At 41.6% G+C, this 13,545-nt stretch overlaps 1 protein-coding gene across 4 annotated transcripts in view; it reads left to right on the top strand.

Moving 5' to 3' along the window:
- The first annotated feature begins 2,115 nt into the window (after positions 1-2,115).
- The window catches only part of ZC3H8 (zinc finger CCCH-type containing 8), a 33,107-nt gene continuing 21,677 nt past the window's right edge, over positions 2,116-13,545 (top strand). For 3 of the 4 annotated variants that reach the window (XM_035001058.1, XM_035001057.1, XM_035001056.1), the window contains exons 1-2: positions 2,117-2,271; positions 7,713-7,809. In XM_035001058.1, coding sequence (XP_034856949.1) covers positions 2,195-2,271; positions 7,713-7,809 — 174 coding nt within the window. In that variant the 5' untranslated portion in view covers positions 2,117-2,194. Of the gene's footprint in view, positions 2,272-7,712; positions 7,810-13,545 lie in introns of all 4 variants that reach the window. The other variant, XM_035001059.1, reaches the window with a different exon arrangement.

Here is a 13,545-nt window from a genome sequence, read left to right as displayed (position 1 = left end):
ATTCAAGAGAGGAAGGCAGAAACTGCAGTACTTTTTACCACCTAGCCTCAGAAGTCGGGCACTATCTAAAACTGTATATGTTAGAAGTCACTGGATCTAGTTCACATTTAAGGAGAGGGGACTGGGTTCCATCTTTTGAAGGGACAAGTATTAAAGAATTTGTGAACACATTTTAAGAGTACCATACCATCTATTGAGTTTTTAATGTCAGTATCATATTTTTAAATTCTAAAAGCTCCACTTGGTTCTTTTTCAGCTCCTTAATGTCACTTTTTATAGTTTCCTTTTTATCAGGTTTTGTTGCATAATAAATTACTTTTAAAACTTGGTGGCTTAAAATAACTATTTACTTAGCTTACAATGCTGGTCAGCAGTTTGGACTGGGATCATCTGGGAGGTTCTTCAGTTCTCCACTGGGTTCCACTGTGTTTCTGTGGTCAGCTGTGTGTTGACTTGGTGGCTTTGTTTTTAGGGCTTTGCTGGCTGTTGACTGGGTGTTGTTGCTCTCCTCCTTTTGTCTTATCCTCCACATATCTCTCCCTTCTCTTCAGCAAGGTGGCCTGGGCTTGTTCTGGAGAAGGCAGGAGTTCAAGAGAGAAGAGACAGACACATGTCCTCTTAGGGCCCCGGCTTGGCATTGTCAGGCCTTTTCTGCTGCATTCTGTTAGCAAAAGTAAGTTACAAATTCAACTCAGATTTAAGTGGAGGTCAAATAGATCCTACCACTTGATGGGAAGAGCTACAAAGTCATATTGCAAACGATGTGGATATAGGAAAAGAGAGAGAATTGGGTCCATTTTTAAAAATCAATCTGTAAAAGCACTCTAATTGGTCTTAAGAGTTAACTTGGCTTCAAGCCTATGCACTCCTTGCTTGCTGACTTAAGTCCCTCAGTCTATAGCAGAACCAGCCTACTTCCCTTGAGATTTGCAGACAGTTGACATGTTTCAAAGACCATCTTCCCTGTCCAGGTGAAGCTGGAGGGTTTTAAAGAGGAAGGCATGGGAAAAAGGGAGGGGGGCTACGAGCAGAAGCAGGTGCCCAGATGCTTAGTAGTATGTTGAAATGACCTTGAATAGACTTGCTGGCATCAGCAGCAGCTGTTTTCAAATGTAGTAGGCCTTATCTTCTGGGAAAGTTTGGTCCTTCACTCCTCAAGGCCAGTGGTCTCTTCCTGTAACAAATCTACCACAAATATACTTCGCCTTTTATAGTCTTTATCTGAAAAGGCTAGTATCTGATGCCTTTGCAGGTCAGTATTTCTTGCTATGTTTGCTGCTTTTTACCTATCATTTTCATTTCCTTCCGTGGCCTGGTTATCTTTTGCTTATACTGGACTTTTGATATGAAAATGTATGTATGGTAATAATCTGAGTTCTGTAATATAGTACTTTCCTCCAAATGGGGTAATACCTTAATTCATTTCAATTTTCCTCTCAATTTTTCGTAATGATTCATGTCCAAAAAAGGATTGCCTGTAATAGGACAAAGTACAACTTCCTTTGCTTGTCTGGGAAGTGGACCCTGATTCATGTTGGGAATCAGACACTAGTAGGAGCCAGTCAGGTTCTATGTCACCGGCCTAGCCTACTGTTTGAGGCTTTCATTATTTCCACAACTTCCACAGGCATTAGAGTAAGCAAAACTCAACAGTTCCATTTCCCAAATGTGTGATCTATTTTCCTGCCTTTTTTTTTTTAAGATTTTTATTTATTTATTTGACAGAGAGAGACACAGCGAGAGAGGGAACACAAGCAGGGGGAGAGTGAGAGGGAGAAGCAGGCTTCCCTAGGAGCAGGGAGCCCGATGCGGGGCTCGATCCCAGGACCCCGGGATCATGACCTGAGCCGAAGGCAGACGCTTAACGACTGAGCCACCCAGGCGCCCCTCTATTTTCCTGCCTTGATACAATTCTCTCCACTTGGAATACCCATTACCCCTAATGAAAATAAAAGAAAGTAGACTCCCAAGGATTAAGAATTCTAATAAATATTAGATAAGAGATCAATAAGCGCACCTAAAATAAGGCAATTAGAGTGACGCCTGCGCAGAGCCGCGGGGAAGGAAGGAGCGGGCGTGCGCGGGGGGCGGGGCGGCGCATGCGTGGGGCGACCTGTGGCCTGTGCGCGGCTTTGGGTCCCTCCTCCTCACGCGGTGGTAGTTATACTCTAGCTGCGGGGCCCTCGCGAGGGTGATGGATTTTGAGAATCTTTTCTCCAAACCCCCCAACCCGGCCCTGGGTAAAAAACCGACCACGGACTTTGATGAAAGGTGATTCCCCATCTTTTCATGCTTTGATCACAGGGGCCCCAGTCGGGTTCCGCCTTTTGGTTCCACTGGAGGCTGCCGGGACCGCGTGTGGGCCACGCCGCTGGGTCGCGCGGGGAGTGCGTGGGCGAGCGTGTGGGGTCCGCCTGGCAGGCACGGGGGTCGGACGTGGAGAGGTCGCTCTGGGGCCGCCGGGGATGGAAGCCGGCAATGGGGCTCCTTTCGTAAGCTGCCACGGGGAGAGGTGCCGGGACCCTGCTTGAGGGGAGCATCGGGGTCCAGGCGGCGATCTCGGGAGGCTCCCCTTTCTCTGCGCCCCTGACCCTCTAGATCCGGTTAGAAACCTCCGTGTGTTTCCACAGTACTCTTCCTTCCACCGACCGTCAGCTCCTAGAGGACAGATCATTTGTCATTTCTCACTGACACATGCTAAACACTTTTTTTTTTTTTAGAAAAATCCGAAACCCTAAGTTCATTAAGCAATGAGGGCAAATAGTGAATAGTTTGCCTTTAATTCATTGATTTGCATCAGAAGACCCTAAAGACCATAATAAAGCAGCAAACACGATTTGGGTTTCCTTTAGGTTGAGAAAGGAACTGACGCCGCTGGCCAAAGGGTGATCATTTATTGATCTCATTTTTAGAGACGTGTAGAGTGTAGTTTCTTTACACCCAGATATTCGTTTACTTTTTTTTTTTTTTTCTGTTTGAAGTGCTAAAAACCAACCTCTAAACCTGTGTGTTTTCCCCAATTTCCTTAAGCTGAAACCGAGACACACAGCCTTTTGTTCCTTTATTTCTCTCATTCTCAGTATATCTCTTATTCTGGTTGATTTTTGCCTCCCGATATCATTCAAATCTGTTCACTTTATCTCAGATACCTTAATTAAAACTATTACCTTAATTCAGGCTACCATCAAGAGTTTTACTAAGTGCTTTACATGAAATATGTCATTTAATCTTAACCTTGAAGAAAAGATACTGTCCTTGTTTTTGCAGATGAGAAAATTGAGGCACAGAGAGAATAAATAACTTGCCAAGATTGCACAGTGTTAAGTGGCATATCTATGACTAAGTTACCCATGATTTGATTTCTGTGTTTCTAAGGCAAAAATGACTAACATAAAATAGGATCTATAAATACTGAAAAGAGACAAAGACACTAGTTACTTGCAGATGATATGATCCACCTACAAAAGAAAATAAGAGGAACGTTAATAAACCATTAATTTAGCAAGGTGAATCACAAGACAATAGCTTCATGTTAACAATAGCATCTATCAATTTGAAAATGTGTTGGACATAAGATTCTATTCACAAAAACTTTACTGAACTGCATAAAATGCACTTCTGGATTTCTGCCCAAATGTTAGGTGTAGAATGGTATATACAGAGAGCATCTGTGAACTGTTCCTTGTTCATAGCCTTTGCCTGTTTTTCTCTCCATTGGTCCTTCTCTTTAAAATTTTAGGATCCCTAGTCTGCAGATATTTTACTTCTGCTTTATTGTCTTTTGACTCTGCTTATGGCATTTTCATTGCACAAAGGGTTTTTTGTTTGTTTTATTTTTTAAATTTATTTTTATTTTTTATTATTTATTTGACAGAGAGAGCACAAGTAGGCAGAGAGGCAGGCAGAGAGAGAGGGAGAATCAGGCTCCCCGCTGAGCAGGGAGCCTGATGCGGGGCTCGTTCCCAGCACCCTGAGATCATGACCCGAGCCGAAGGCAGCCGCTTAACCGACTGAGCCACCCAGGCGCCCCTGTTTGTATGTTTTAAATAAAGTCACAGGAATCTAGCTTTTATGGTTTGTGGGTTTTTTCATAGTAATTTTATAATAGGTTTACTTATTTCTTGAGCACCTGCCATTATCCTAGGCCCTGGGACTATAGCAATAAATAAAGAGATAAAAATCTCCATATTCATGAGATTTATATTCTTGCAGCACAGACAATGCATAAGTAGTATTTTATTTTATTTTTTTAAGATTTTATTTATTTATTTGACAGAATGAAAGAGCACAAGTAGGGGGAGCAGCAGAGGGAGAGGAAGAAGCAGGCCCCCTTCCGAGCAGGGAGCCTGATGTGGGACTCGATCCCAGGACCCTGGGATCATGACCTGAGCCAAAGGCAGATGCTTAACCATCTGAGCCACCCAGGCGCCCACATAGATAGTATTTTAGGTGATGATAAATGCCATGGAGAAAATGAAAGCTGGGTAGGAGGATAGGAAGGGAGGATGGGATGGTAGGGAGAATGTAGATATTTTAAAGAAGTTAGTTAAAGAAAGCCTCAGTAATATCACTGATAAGTAATATTTGAGTAGAGAGGTGAGAAGGGTTGATTTCCAGCAGAGAGAATATAAAGGTCCGTATAAAGGTCTTGAGGTGGAGTGAGCATGGTGTGATTAGGTGATGGGATGAAAGTGGCCAGAATGACAGCTGGAATGGAGTTAGAGTAGCAGGACTTGAAGAGAAGTAGGAGCTGGGAGGTACTCGGGGATAGGGTCAGGGAGGCAGATCATGTAGGGACTTGTAGGTGCCATAAGAAGGACTTTGGCTTTTACCCTGAATGAGATGAAAGGCTGTTGGAAGGTTTGCAACAGAGAGTGACATTTTAGCAGGGTCATTGTGGTTGTGTTGACAGTGGAATGTAATGGCAAGAGTAGCTTGGATCATAGTATTAGTAGCAAGAAGTGGCCAAATAATGGATGTATTTTGAAGATAAACTGGATTTTGTCACAGATTGGATTGAGGATATGAAAGAGGAGTCTAAGTTACTTCAGAGTTTTGGGTCAGTATCATTAGAAGGGTCGAGTTGCTGTTTAAAATAACAGGAGAGGGGTGCCTGGGTGGCTCAGTCAGTTGAGCGTCTGCCTTCGGCTCGGGTCATGATCCCAGGGTCCTGGGATGGAGTCTGGCATTGGGCTTCCTGCTCAGCAGGGAGTCTGCTTCTCCCTCTCCCTCTGCCCTTCCTGCCACTCATGCTTGTGCGCACTCTCTTACACTCTCTCTCTCAAATAAATGAATAAAATCTTAAAAAAAAAAAATAACAGGAGGATTAGGTCAAGAGTTCAGTTTGGGCTCTGTTAAAAATATGTCAAGTAGCTATTCAGGTGGATGTGTTGCCTAGGAAGTTGGCTTTCCCTGTCTGGGCTCAAATCTCAGTTCTACCAGTTAAGTAGGTGTGTGGCAAGTTTTATAAGCCTTTTGTAATTGAGTTCTCTCATCTGTAAAATGGGCTTTTAACCACCAGTACGTATGTCATAGGCTGTTGTGATGTGGGTAACATGCATGGAATCGCTTCTGGCATACGGTAAGCATAAGACAGCTCTCTCTTTTTTTTTTTAAGATTTTATTTATTTATTTGACAGAGAGAGAGCACAAGTAGGCAGAGAGGCAGGCAGAGGGAGAGGGAGAAGCAGGCTCTCGCTGAGCAGGGAGCCTAATGCCGGACTCCATCCCAGGACCCTGGGATCACGACCTGAGCAGAAGGCAGACACTTAACCGACTGAGCCACCCAGGCGCCCAGCTTTTACTGCTCTTGTAGTCATTATTGTCATTATTGCTTTGCCTCAGGAGAGGTTGCTTCCTACTCCGTAAGATGATTCATTACTGATAACTGGAACAATGAAGGTTCCTTGTATTTGGCTTACTGGCTCTTGTGATAGCTTCTGTAGAGTCTCACAAGTTGGTGCCTTATCTGATAGACGAAGCTCTGAGACTCTGACTAGGGACAGATCAGTGGTAAGCTGTTGAATCAGATGAAGCTGTGAAGCCTGAGCTCCTCCTATAACTTTGCAAGAAGCTCAGAACCGCTATTCACATTCTTTTTTTTTTTTATAAAGATTTTTATTTATTTATTCATGAGAGACAGAGAGAGAGAGAGAGGCAGAGGGAGAAGCAGGCTCCCAAGGAGCAGAGAGCCCAATGCGGGACTCGATCCCAGGACTCTGGGATCATGACCTGAGCCGAAGGCAGACGCTCAACCATCTGAGCCACCCAGGCGCCCCACTATTCACATTCTTGTGCTAGTTAGTAGTGCATTCCATTTGTAAAATGTTTGTTTTGAGAATGTGCTCATTGCCTATTCCTTACCTTTATCTGGCATGTAACTCCTATCTTAAGCTTTTATTCAGTAGTCACTACTTGTCCAGACATAATTGCTTTCAGCCCCCTGTATTTATGGTGTAAATTTCAGTGACATCTTTTCTCACCAGCTTCCCATTTTCATCCTTCTTGGGTTCATTTTTAGTTTTTGTAGAATATCCTCAAGTCACTGTCTGACAATGTCTGCATGTTAACTTCTCAGTCCTTGCGAGTCTGGAAACAACTTTTCTTTTTCATCTTTCCATTTGAATATAACTTAGGCTCTCTCCTGACCTTGAAAGGCATCTTGCATTCTACCTGAAATACTATTCTCCCTTATGTTCCTCTTTTTAAGATTTTATTTATTTATTTGAGAATGTGTATGGGGGGGCGCCTGGGTGGCTCAGTTGGTTAAGTGACTGCCTTCAGCTCAGGTCATGATCGTGGAGTCCCGGGATCGAGTCCCGCATTGGGCTCCCTGCTCGGCAGGGAGTCTGCTTCTCCCTCTGACCCTCCTCCCTCTCATGCTCTCTGTCTCTCATTCTCTCTCTCTCAAATAAATAAATAAAATCTTTTAAAAAAAAAAAGAATGTGTATGGGGTGGGGCAGAGGGAGAGGGAGAGAGACTGCTGAGCAGGGAGCCTGACTCCAGGCTCAATCCCAGGACCCTGGGATTATGACTTGAGCAGACACTTAACCGACTGAGCCACCCAAGAGCCCCACTAACTTTTTTAAAAAGTTTATTTATTTATTTATTTTAAGTAATCTCTACACCCAATGTGGGGCTCAAACTCACAACCTGGAGATCAAGATTCACATGCTCTACTGACGAAGACAGGCGCCACTGTTTGGTAACTCTTATATATCTTTTAAGCTTAGAAGATCCTTGGCCCCCAAATCTAGGCTAAGTGTTCCTATGCTTACCAAACTATATTAAAATTGCTTTATTTTTTTTCTCCCAAGCACATAGAAATTTCTCAGAAGGCAGGGACAAGGTCTTTTTCATTGTTGTATCCCAAGATTTAAGGCCTATAGCCTGGTATATGGTGGATACTCAGTATTTGTTGAATGAATGGAGTGATGAATCAATGGGTGGTTTATATAGCTCCTGAGACTAGAATGTGAAGGTTATGTAATCTAAAATTTCAGCTTTATGGTTTACTTACAAACACATGTTGATGTGTATTGCTCATCATAAATTTGTACATTATTCCTTGGAGTATTTGGAGTAGAATTTGAATTTGGAATTTTTTTTAAGGGCACGTAGAAGATAAGCCGAAGCCATGAATTTTAATGCTGTGGTATGAACCATTTTCAGGTTGAAAAAACTCTTGTGTTATTTGATATTTTTCTTACAGAATCGATGATGGAATAGATGATACAGAAGTTGAAGAAACACAAGAAGAAAAAATAAAATGGGAAGTAAAACTGGAATGTGAGCAAATACCCAAAAAAGTAAGATTAAGTTGGCATGTTGAAAAAACACAGGAGTGGGTGTGAGAAATTTGTTAGGGGTCCTATTTGTCCCAGTTTATTGAGCATTGGAGACCTAGTTCCTTATGTCAAGGAAACCTGATAACACTTCAGAAAATTTATCAGTCAGAAACTTCAGTCATTTAACATGAACTATTTTAGTGTATTGCTTTTATTTTGGTTTTCCCTGTTTCTGAAATGGGTTGTAAACTGTTTCAAAAACTTCTCTTTTCTTTCTTTTTTTTTTTTTTTTAAAGATTTTATTTATTTGACAGAGAGAGACACAGCGAGAGACGGAACACAAGCAGGGGGAGTGGGAGAGGGAGAAGCAGGCTTCCCACAGAGCAGGGAGCCCGATGTGGGGCTCGATCCCAGGGCCCTGGGATCACGACCTGAGCCGAAGGCAGACGTTTAACGACTGAGCCACCCAGGCGCCCCAAAAACTTCTCTTTTCAAGTTAGGCCATAATTTTTAAGGGTTTTGATTTGCTAACTTAACTAACCTTAGTGATTTACAGCTTAAAGCTTGTGTTACTTTGCTAGGACTGCCCTAACAAAGTACCACAAACCAGGTGACTTATGCAACAAAAGATTCTTGTTTTGTGTTTCTGGAGACTGGAAGTCCGAGATCAAGGTGTTGGTAGGGTTGGTTCCTTCTGAGGGCTATGAGGGAGAATCTGTTCATGCTCTTCTGGTAGTTTCTGGTGGTTTGCTGGCAATCTTTGGTGTTCCTTGTCATGGCTTCCAGAAACATCACCTTGATCTTTACCTTCATATTTGAATTGTGTTCTCCCTATGTGCATATGTTTGTGTCTAAATATATCCTTTTTATAAGGATACCAGTCATATTGGATTAGAACCTACCCTAATGACCTCATCTGAACCAACTACAAATGTAATGGCCCTATTTCCAAATAAGGCCATATTCTAAAGTACTGGCTGTTAGGACTTCATAGGGAGAATTTGTGGGGGACACAGTCAACCCATAACAGCCAATATCTGCTCCTCTCTTGCCTCTTTTTCTCTTTCTGAACTTTTTTTTTATTGTGCACTTTAACACACCACAAAATGATGGGTTTGAATTGGCAGTGAGACTCACAAGATACAAATAGGCTTTAATGTGATACTCTTAGACTTAGCTTTACAAAAGGGTACAGGACAGAAAATACAGCAGGTGTAACATCTTCATCTCCTCAGCAAGCCTCTCAGCTACCCAAGTATATAATTTCTTTTGCCCTTTGGGGCATGTGTGGCTGTTGTGGACAAGAGCCAAGGTCTTAACACTGAAAAACTGTGGCCTGGATTTCCCCCCAATTTTTTTTTTCCTTTGAGATTTATTTATTTATTTGAGAGAAACAGCACATGTGCATTCGAGAGCATACAGGTGGGGGGAGGGGCGGAGAGAGAGAAAATCTCAAACAGGTTCCACATTCAGCACGGAGCCCCCCCTTGGGGCTTGATCTCACGACCCTGAGATCATGACCCAAGCCAAAACCAAGAACCGGTCGCTCAACCGACTAAGCCACCCAAGTGCCCCTCCCCCCAATTTTTTATATTGTTTTAGTCACATCGACCCCAGTCCTTCATGCCCGCTAAAAGTTCCCTAATCCATATATAACCCAATACAGGAGATAGGCAGGTAGAACATGCTACAATTATTTTAAGTAGATTCCAATAAACAGTTCTGTGACTGTTTGGTACCTGTTCAGGTCTTTTGTCTTCTTCTTATAATTATTGGTTTGTCCGTGACTTTGTTTTTCTTGATTTGTAGTTCTTTATTTTGGATTATAAGGGTTTTTTTCCCTTCATTTGGATTCTTGTGTTGCAAATATCTGCAGGTGGACACCTGCGTTATTCCTAAGTAGGTTTGCTTCAGTCCAGGCTCTTTACTCACAAGTGCTTTTGTAAAACGTCAATATGCAGTATCACATCTGATTAAAAAGAACACCCAGGTAGAGACTTTGCTAAGTCAAGAAAGAGCATTACCCCCAAAGCCTCTGATGCCTCCTTTCTCTGTCATTATTCCTTTCTTTCTTACCAGAGATAACTGGAGTCGTAACTTGCATGCAGATCACTTCCTTGATCTTCTTTACAGTTTCAGTTTTACTACTAATGCTGTCATCCTTAATAATACAGTTTTTCCTTGCCTGTTTTTACACTTTATAGAAATAGAATAGTATTGTATGTGTTCTTTCTGTTGTTTTTTCTCAACGTTATATTTGTAAGATTCATAGATGTTGTGGCATATACCTCTATTTTCTGAGCTGCATAGTATTCCATTATTGAATATAGTAGAGTTCATTGTTGGTAGACATTGGTCTGATTTCCATTTTTGGAGGTTATGGGTAGTGCCACTACATTCTTTCACTTGTATCCTGTTGCACATATGCTCTGTAGTTACGTAGGAGTAGAACTGCCAGGTCTTAGAGTAAAGCATCTTTACCTTTACCTTAATGCCAAACTGTACTCCAAAGTGGTTCTACCCATTTTATTCCCAGAGGTAGTGTATGAGAGACTGTATTTCTGCTGCTCCACACTTGGTATTGTCATCTGTTGTATTTTTCGCCACCTGGTGAAGCAGCTCATTGTAACGAAGTTTGCATTTTTTTTTTTTTTTTTTAAGATTTTATTTATTTGACAAAGAAAGACACAGCGAGAGAGGGAACACAAGCAGGGGGAGTGGGAGAGGGCAAAGCAGGCTTCCCACGGAGCGGGGAGCCCGACACAGGGCTCGATCCCAGGAACCTGGGATCATGACCTGAGCCGAAGGCAGATGCTTAACCAACTGAGCCACCCAGGCGCCCCTAAGTTTGCATTTTCTTGATTACTATTGGGATGGAGCATCTTTTCATATGTTTGTCCATTTGGATTTCCCTTTTTTTGGTACCTGTTCAGGTCTTTTGTCTTCTTCTTATAATTATTGGTTTGTCCGTGATTTTGTTTTTCTTGATTTGTAGTTCTTTATTTTGGATTATAAGGGTTTTTTTCCCTTCATTTGGATTCTTGTGTTGCAAATATCTGCTCATTTTGTGGCTTTACATGATGGTATTTTTTGAGTAAAAGTTCATAATTTTAGTGTATTCAAATTTATTAATCTTTATAGTGTTTATGTGTTTTATTTAATAAAAATAGTATACTATAATGTTTCTAAAAGATTTATTGTTTTGCTTTTTGCATTTACGTTTGTAGTCATCTGTAATTTATTCGTATCTGTACACTGTGAGGTAGGGGTGACAAATTCTGTTTAACTTTTTTTTTTCCTGTTATCCTACCCAATTGGTCCCAGCACCATTCACTGAGGGAAAAGAATTGTCTTTCCCCCCCACTGGCCTGCAGTATCACCATTGTCAAAAATCAGATGTTCGTGTTTGATGGGTTTGTTTCTGGACTTTGTTCTCTTCCACTGGTTTATCTGTCTAGCCCTCCCTCAAGACCTCACCATGTTAATTACTGTAGCTTTATGGTGAGTTTGGGTGTCAGGTAGGCAAATCCTCTCACCTTGTTTTTCTTCTTTAAGCATCTTGGCTATTCTTACCCTTTGCATTTCTATATAAGTTTTAGAATTCAGTTTGTCAAATTCCATGGAAGATCCTGGTGGGATTTTCATTGGGAATGCATTTAATCAACAGATCATTTGGAAGAGAATTGACATCTTTAGAATATTGAATTGTCTAAACTTTAGGTCCTCTAATTTCTCTCAACAGTGTTTTGTAATTTTCTTTGTAGATGTCTTATATCTACCATACCTTTTGTTAGGTTTATTGCTAGGTGTTTGGTGAGGCTATTATAAATTACTTTTTTTAAGCATCATTTCCTAATTGTGAGTTTCTCATAATTTAACTATTCAAGAGTTCTTTCTTTCTTTTTTTTTTTTTAAGATTTTATTTATTTGACAGAGACAGATAATGAGAGCAGGAATACAAGCAGGGGGAGTGGGAGAGGGAGAAGCAGGCTTCCCGCTGAGCAGGGAGGCCGATACAGGACTCAGTCCCAGGACCCTGGGATCATGACCTGAGCTGAAGGCAGATGCTTAACGACTGAGCCACCCAGGCGCCCCAATCCTTTTTTTTTTTTTTTTTTTTTAAAGATTTTGAGAGCAGAGAGAGAGAGCACGGGGCGGGGGAGGGGGAGGGGAGACAGAGGGAGAAGCAGATTCCCCGCAGAGCAGGGATGCTTAACCGACTGAGCCACCCAGGCGCCCCTCAAGAGTTCTTTCTTGTTCTTTGCTTTGTTGTTATAGCTGTCTAGCATCTTTTTTATCTATAATGTCTTGAATATCTTTGTGGTTTCTTTTACAACTACTCAACTCTGCTATTGTAGTGTGATAAAGCAGCTATTATAGTACATAAATGAATGAGCAGGGCTGTGTTCCATTAAATTTTATTTATAGATGCTGAAATTTGAATTTTGTATAACTTTCATTGACATGAAATGTTCTTCTCTTTTTTTTTTTTCTTTCAACCATTTAAAAAAATCTGAAGACCATTCTTAGCTTGCTGACTATTATCGAAATAGGTGGTGAGATGGATTTGGCCCTGGGGTCATAGTTTAATGATACCTACTCTAGATTTTTGCCATGTGTTTTTGTGTTCCTTCATTGTGCCTTGATTTAAGAAAGGCCAGGAGAGTTGATGGATGGCCTTCCCTGGTGTGTTAGTGGGCATGTGTCTCTATAGGCTGTTCCTCCAGATGGGAAGCCTGACTGGGCATCAGTCTATGGGTGGGCTGTGTGGAGAGATAGGTTTCCTTCAGCCTAGTAGTTCTTAACCTTCATTGTGCTGTGCACTCCTTTTGGCAGTCTGGTGAAGCCCATGGGCCCCTTCTCAGAATAATGTTTTTAAGTGAATAAAATGAAATATGTTGGATTACAAAGGAAACTTATTGAAATACAGTTACCAAAAAAACAAATGTGGAAAAGAGTAATATGTTCATCATTAATGCACTAAATAATAAGTCCAGCGGTAGGTCTAATTATTGTAACTTTGACATAGTGATGAACATAAAAGATACTTTGAGATTTGCAACAACTGTCATGTGATATATGAAAGTACCTGTGATTCTACTAGTGACAGGTGCAGGTACTGTTGATACTGCTCTTTGTTCCCTGTGTTCAAAACAGGAAAATGCTAAATGCCAACTTAGAGGTTGATGTGAATAATGTGTGATTTTTATTCCCATTCAAGTTCACTGAATTCTGTCCATAGACCCCTGTGAGGAATCTCTTCTGGACAGCAGGGTAGAACTGCTGTTGTAGGTTGAATGGATGGAGTATATTTCTGGTGGGTTGCTCCCAAATGCCAGAATGTGGAAGACTTCACGCTGGGGTCTTAGTACCTACCCACAGAAGAAGATTTGGCTTTTATCAAACATTTTACTCAATTTCTTTATTCTCTTTTTTTGCCTGGGGTAAATTTCTGTTTGAATGTATTCTGGTGAGGAATGGGGCAGAGAGAATTTGTTACAATAGCTTTGTCTGTTTTTATGTAGAATTTTCATTCATCCTCATTTATAGCCCCATTTCTCACATTCCAGCCAAAGCCCAGCCTCCCAATTATAACTTTTTGTTTTTCAAAAACTTGTCAAGAATTTGTTAAGCTTGGGCGCCTGGGTGGCTCAGTTGGTTAAGCAACTGCCTTCGGCTCAGGTCATGATCCTGGAGTCCTGGGATCGAGTCCCGCATTGGGCTCCCTGCTCAGCAGGGAGTCTGCTTCTCCCTCTG

The sequence above is a fragment of the Mirounga leonina genome, unplaced genomic scaffold, assembly GCF_011800145.1.
Source record: "Mirounga leonina isolate KUSES-001 unplaced genomic scaffold, KU_Mleo_1.0 Mir_125, whole genome shotgun sequence".
NCBI classification, from domain to species: Eukaryota; Metazoa; Chordata; class Mammalia; order Carnivora; family Phocidae; genus Mirounga; species Mirounga leonina.
Note: the sequence above shows the minus strand (reverse complement) of the source record. Positions and strands in the feature narration are given on the sequence as shown.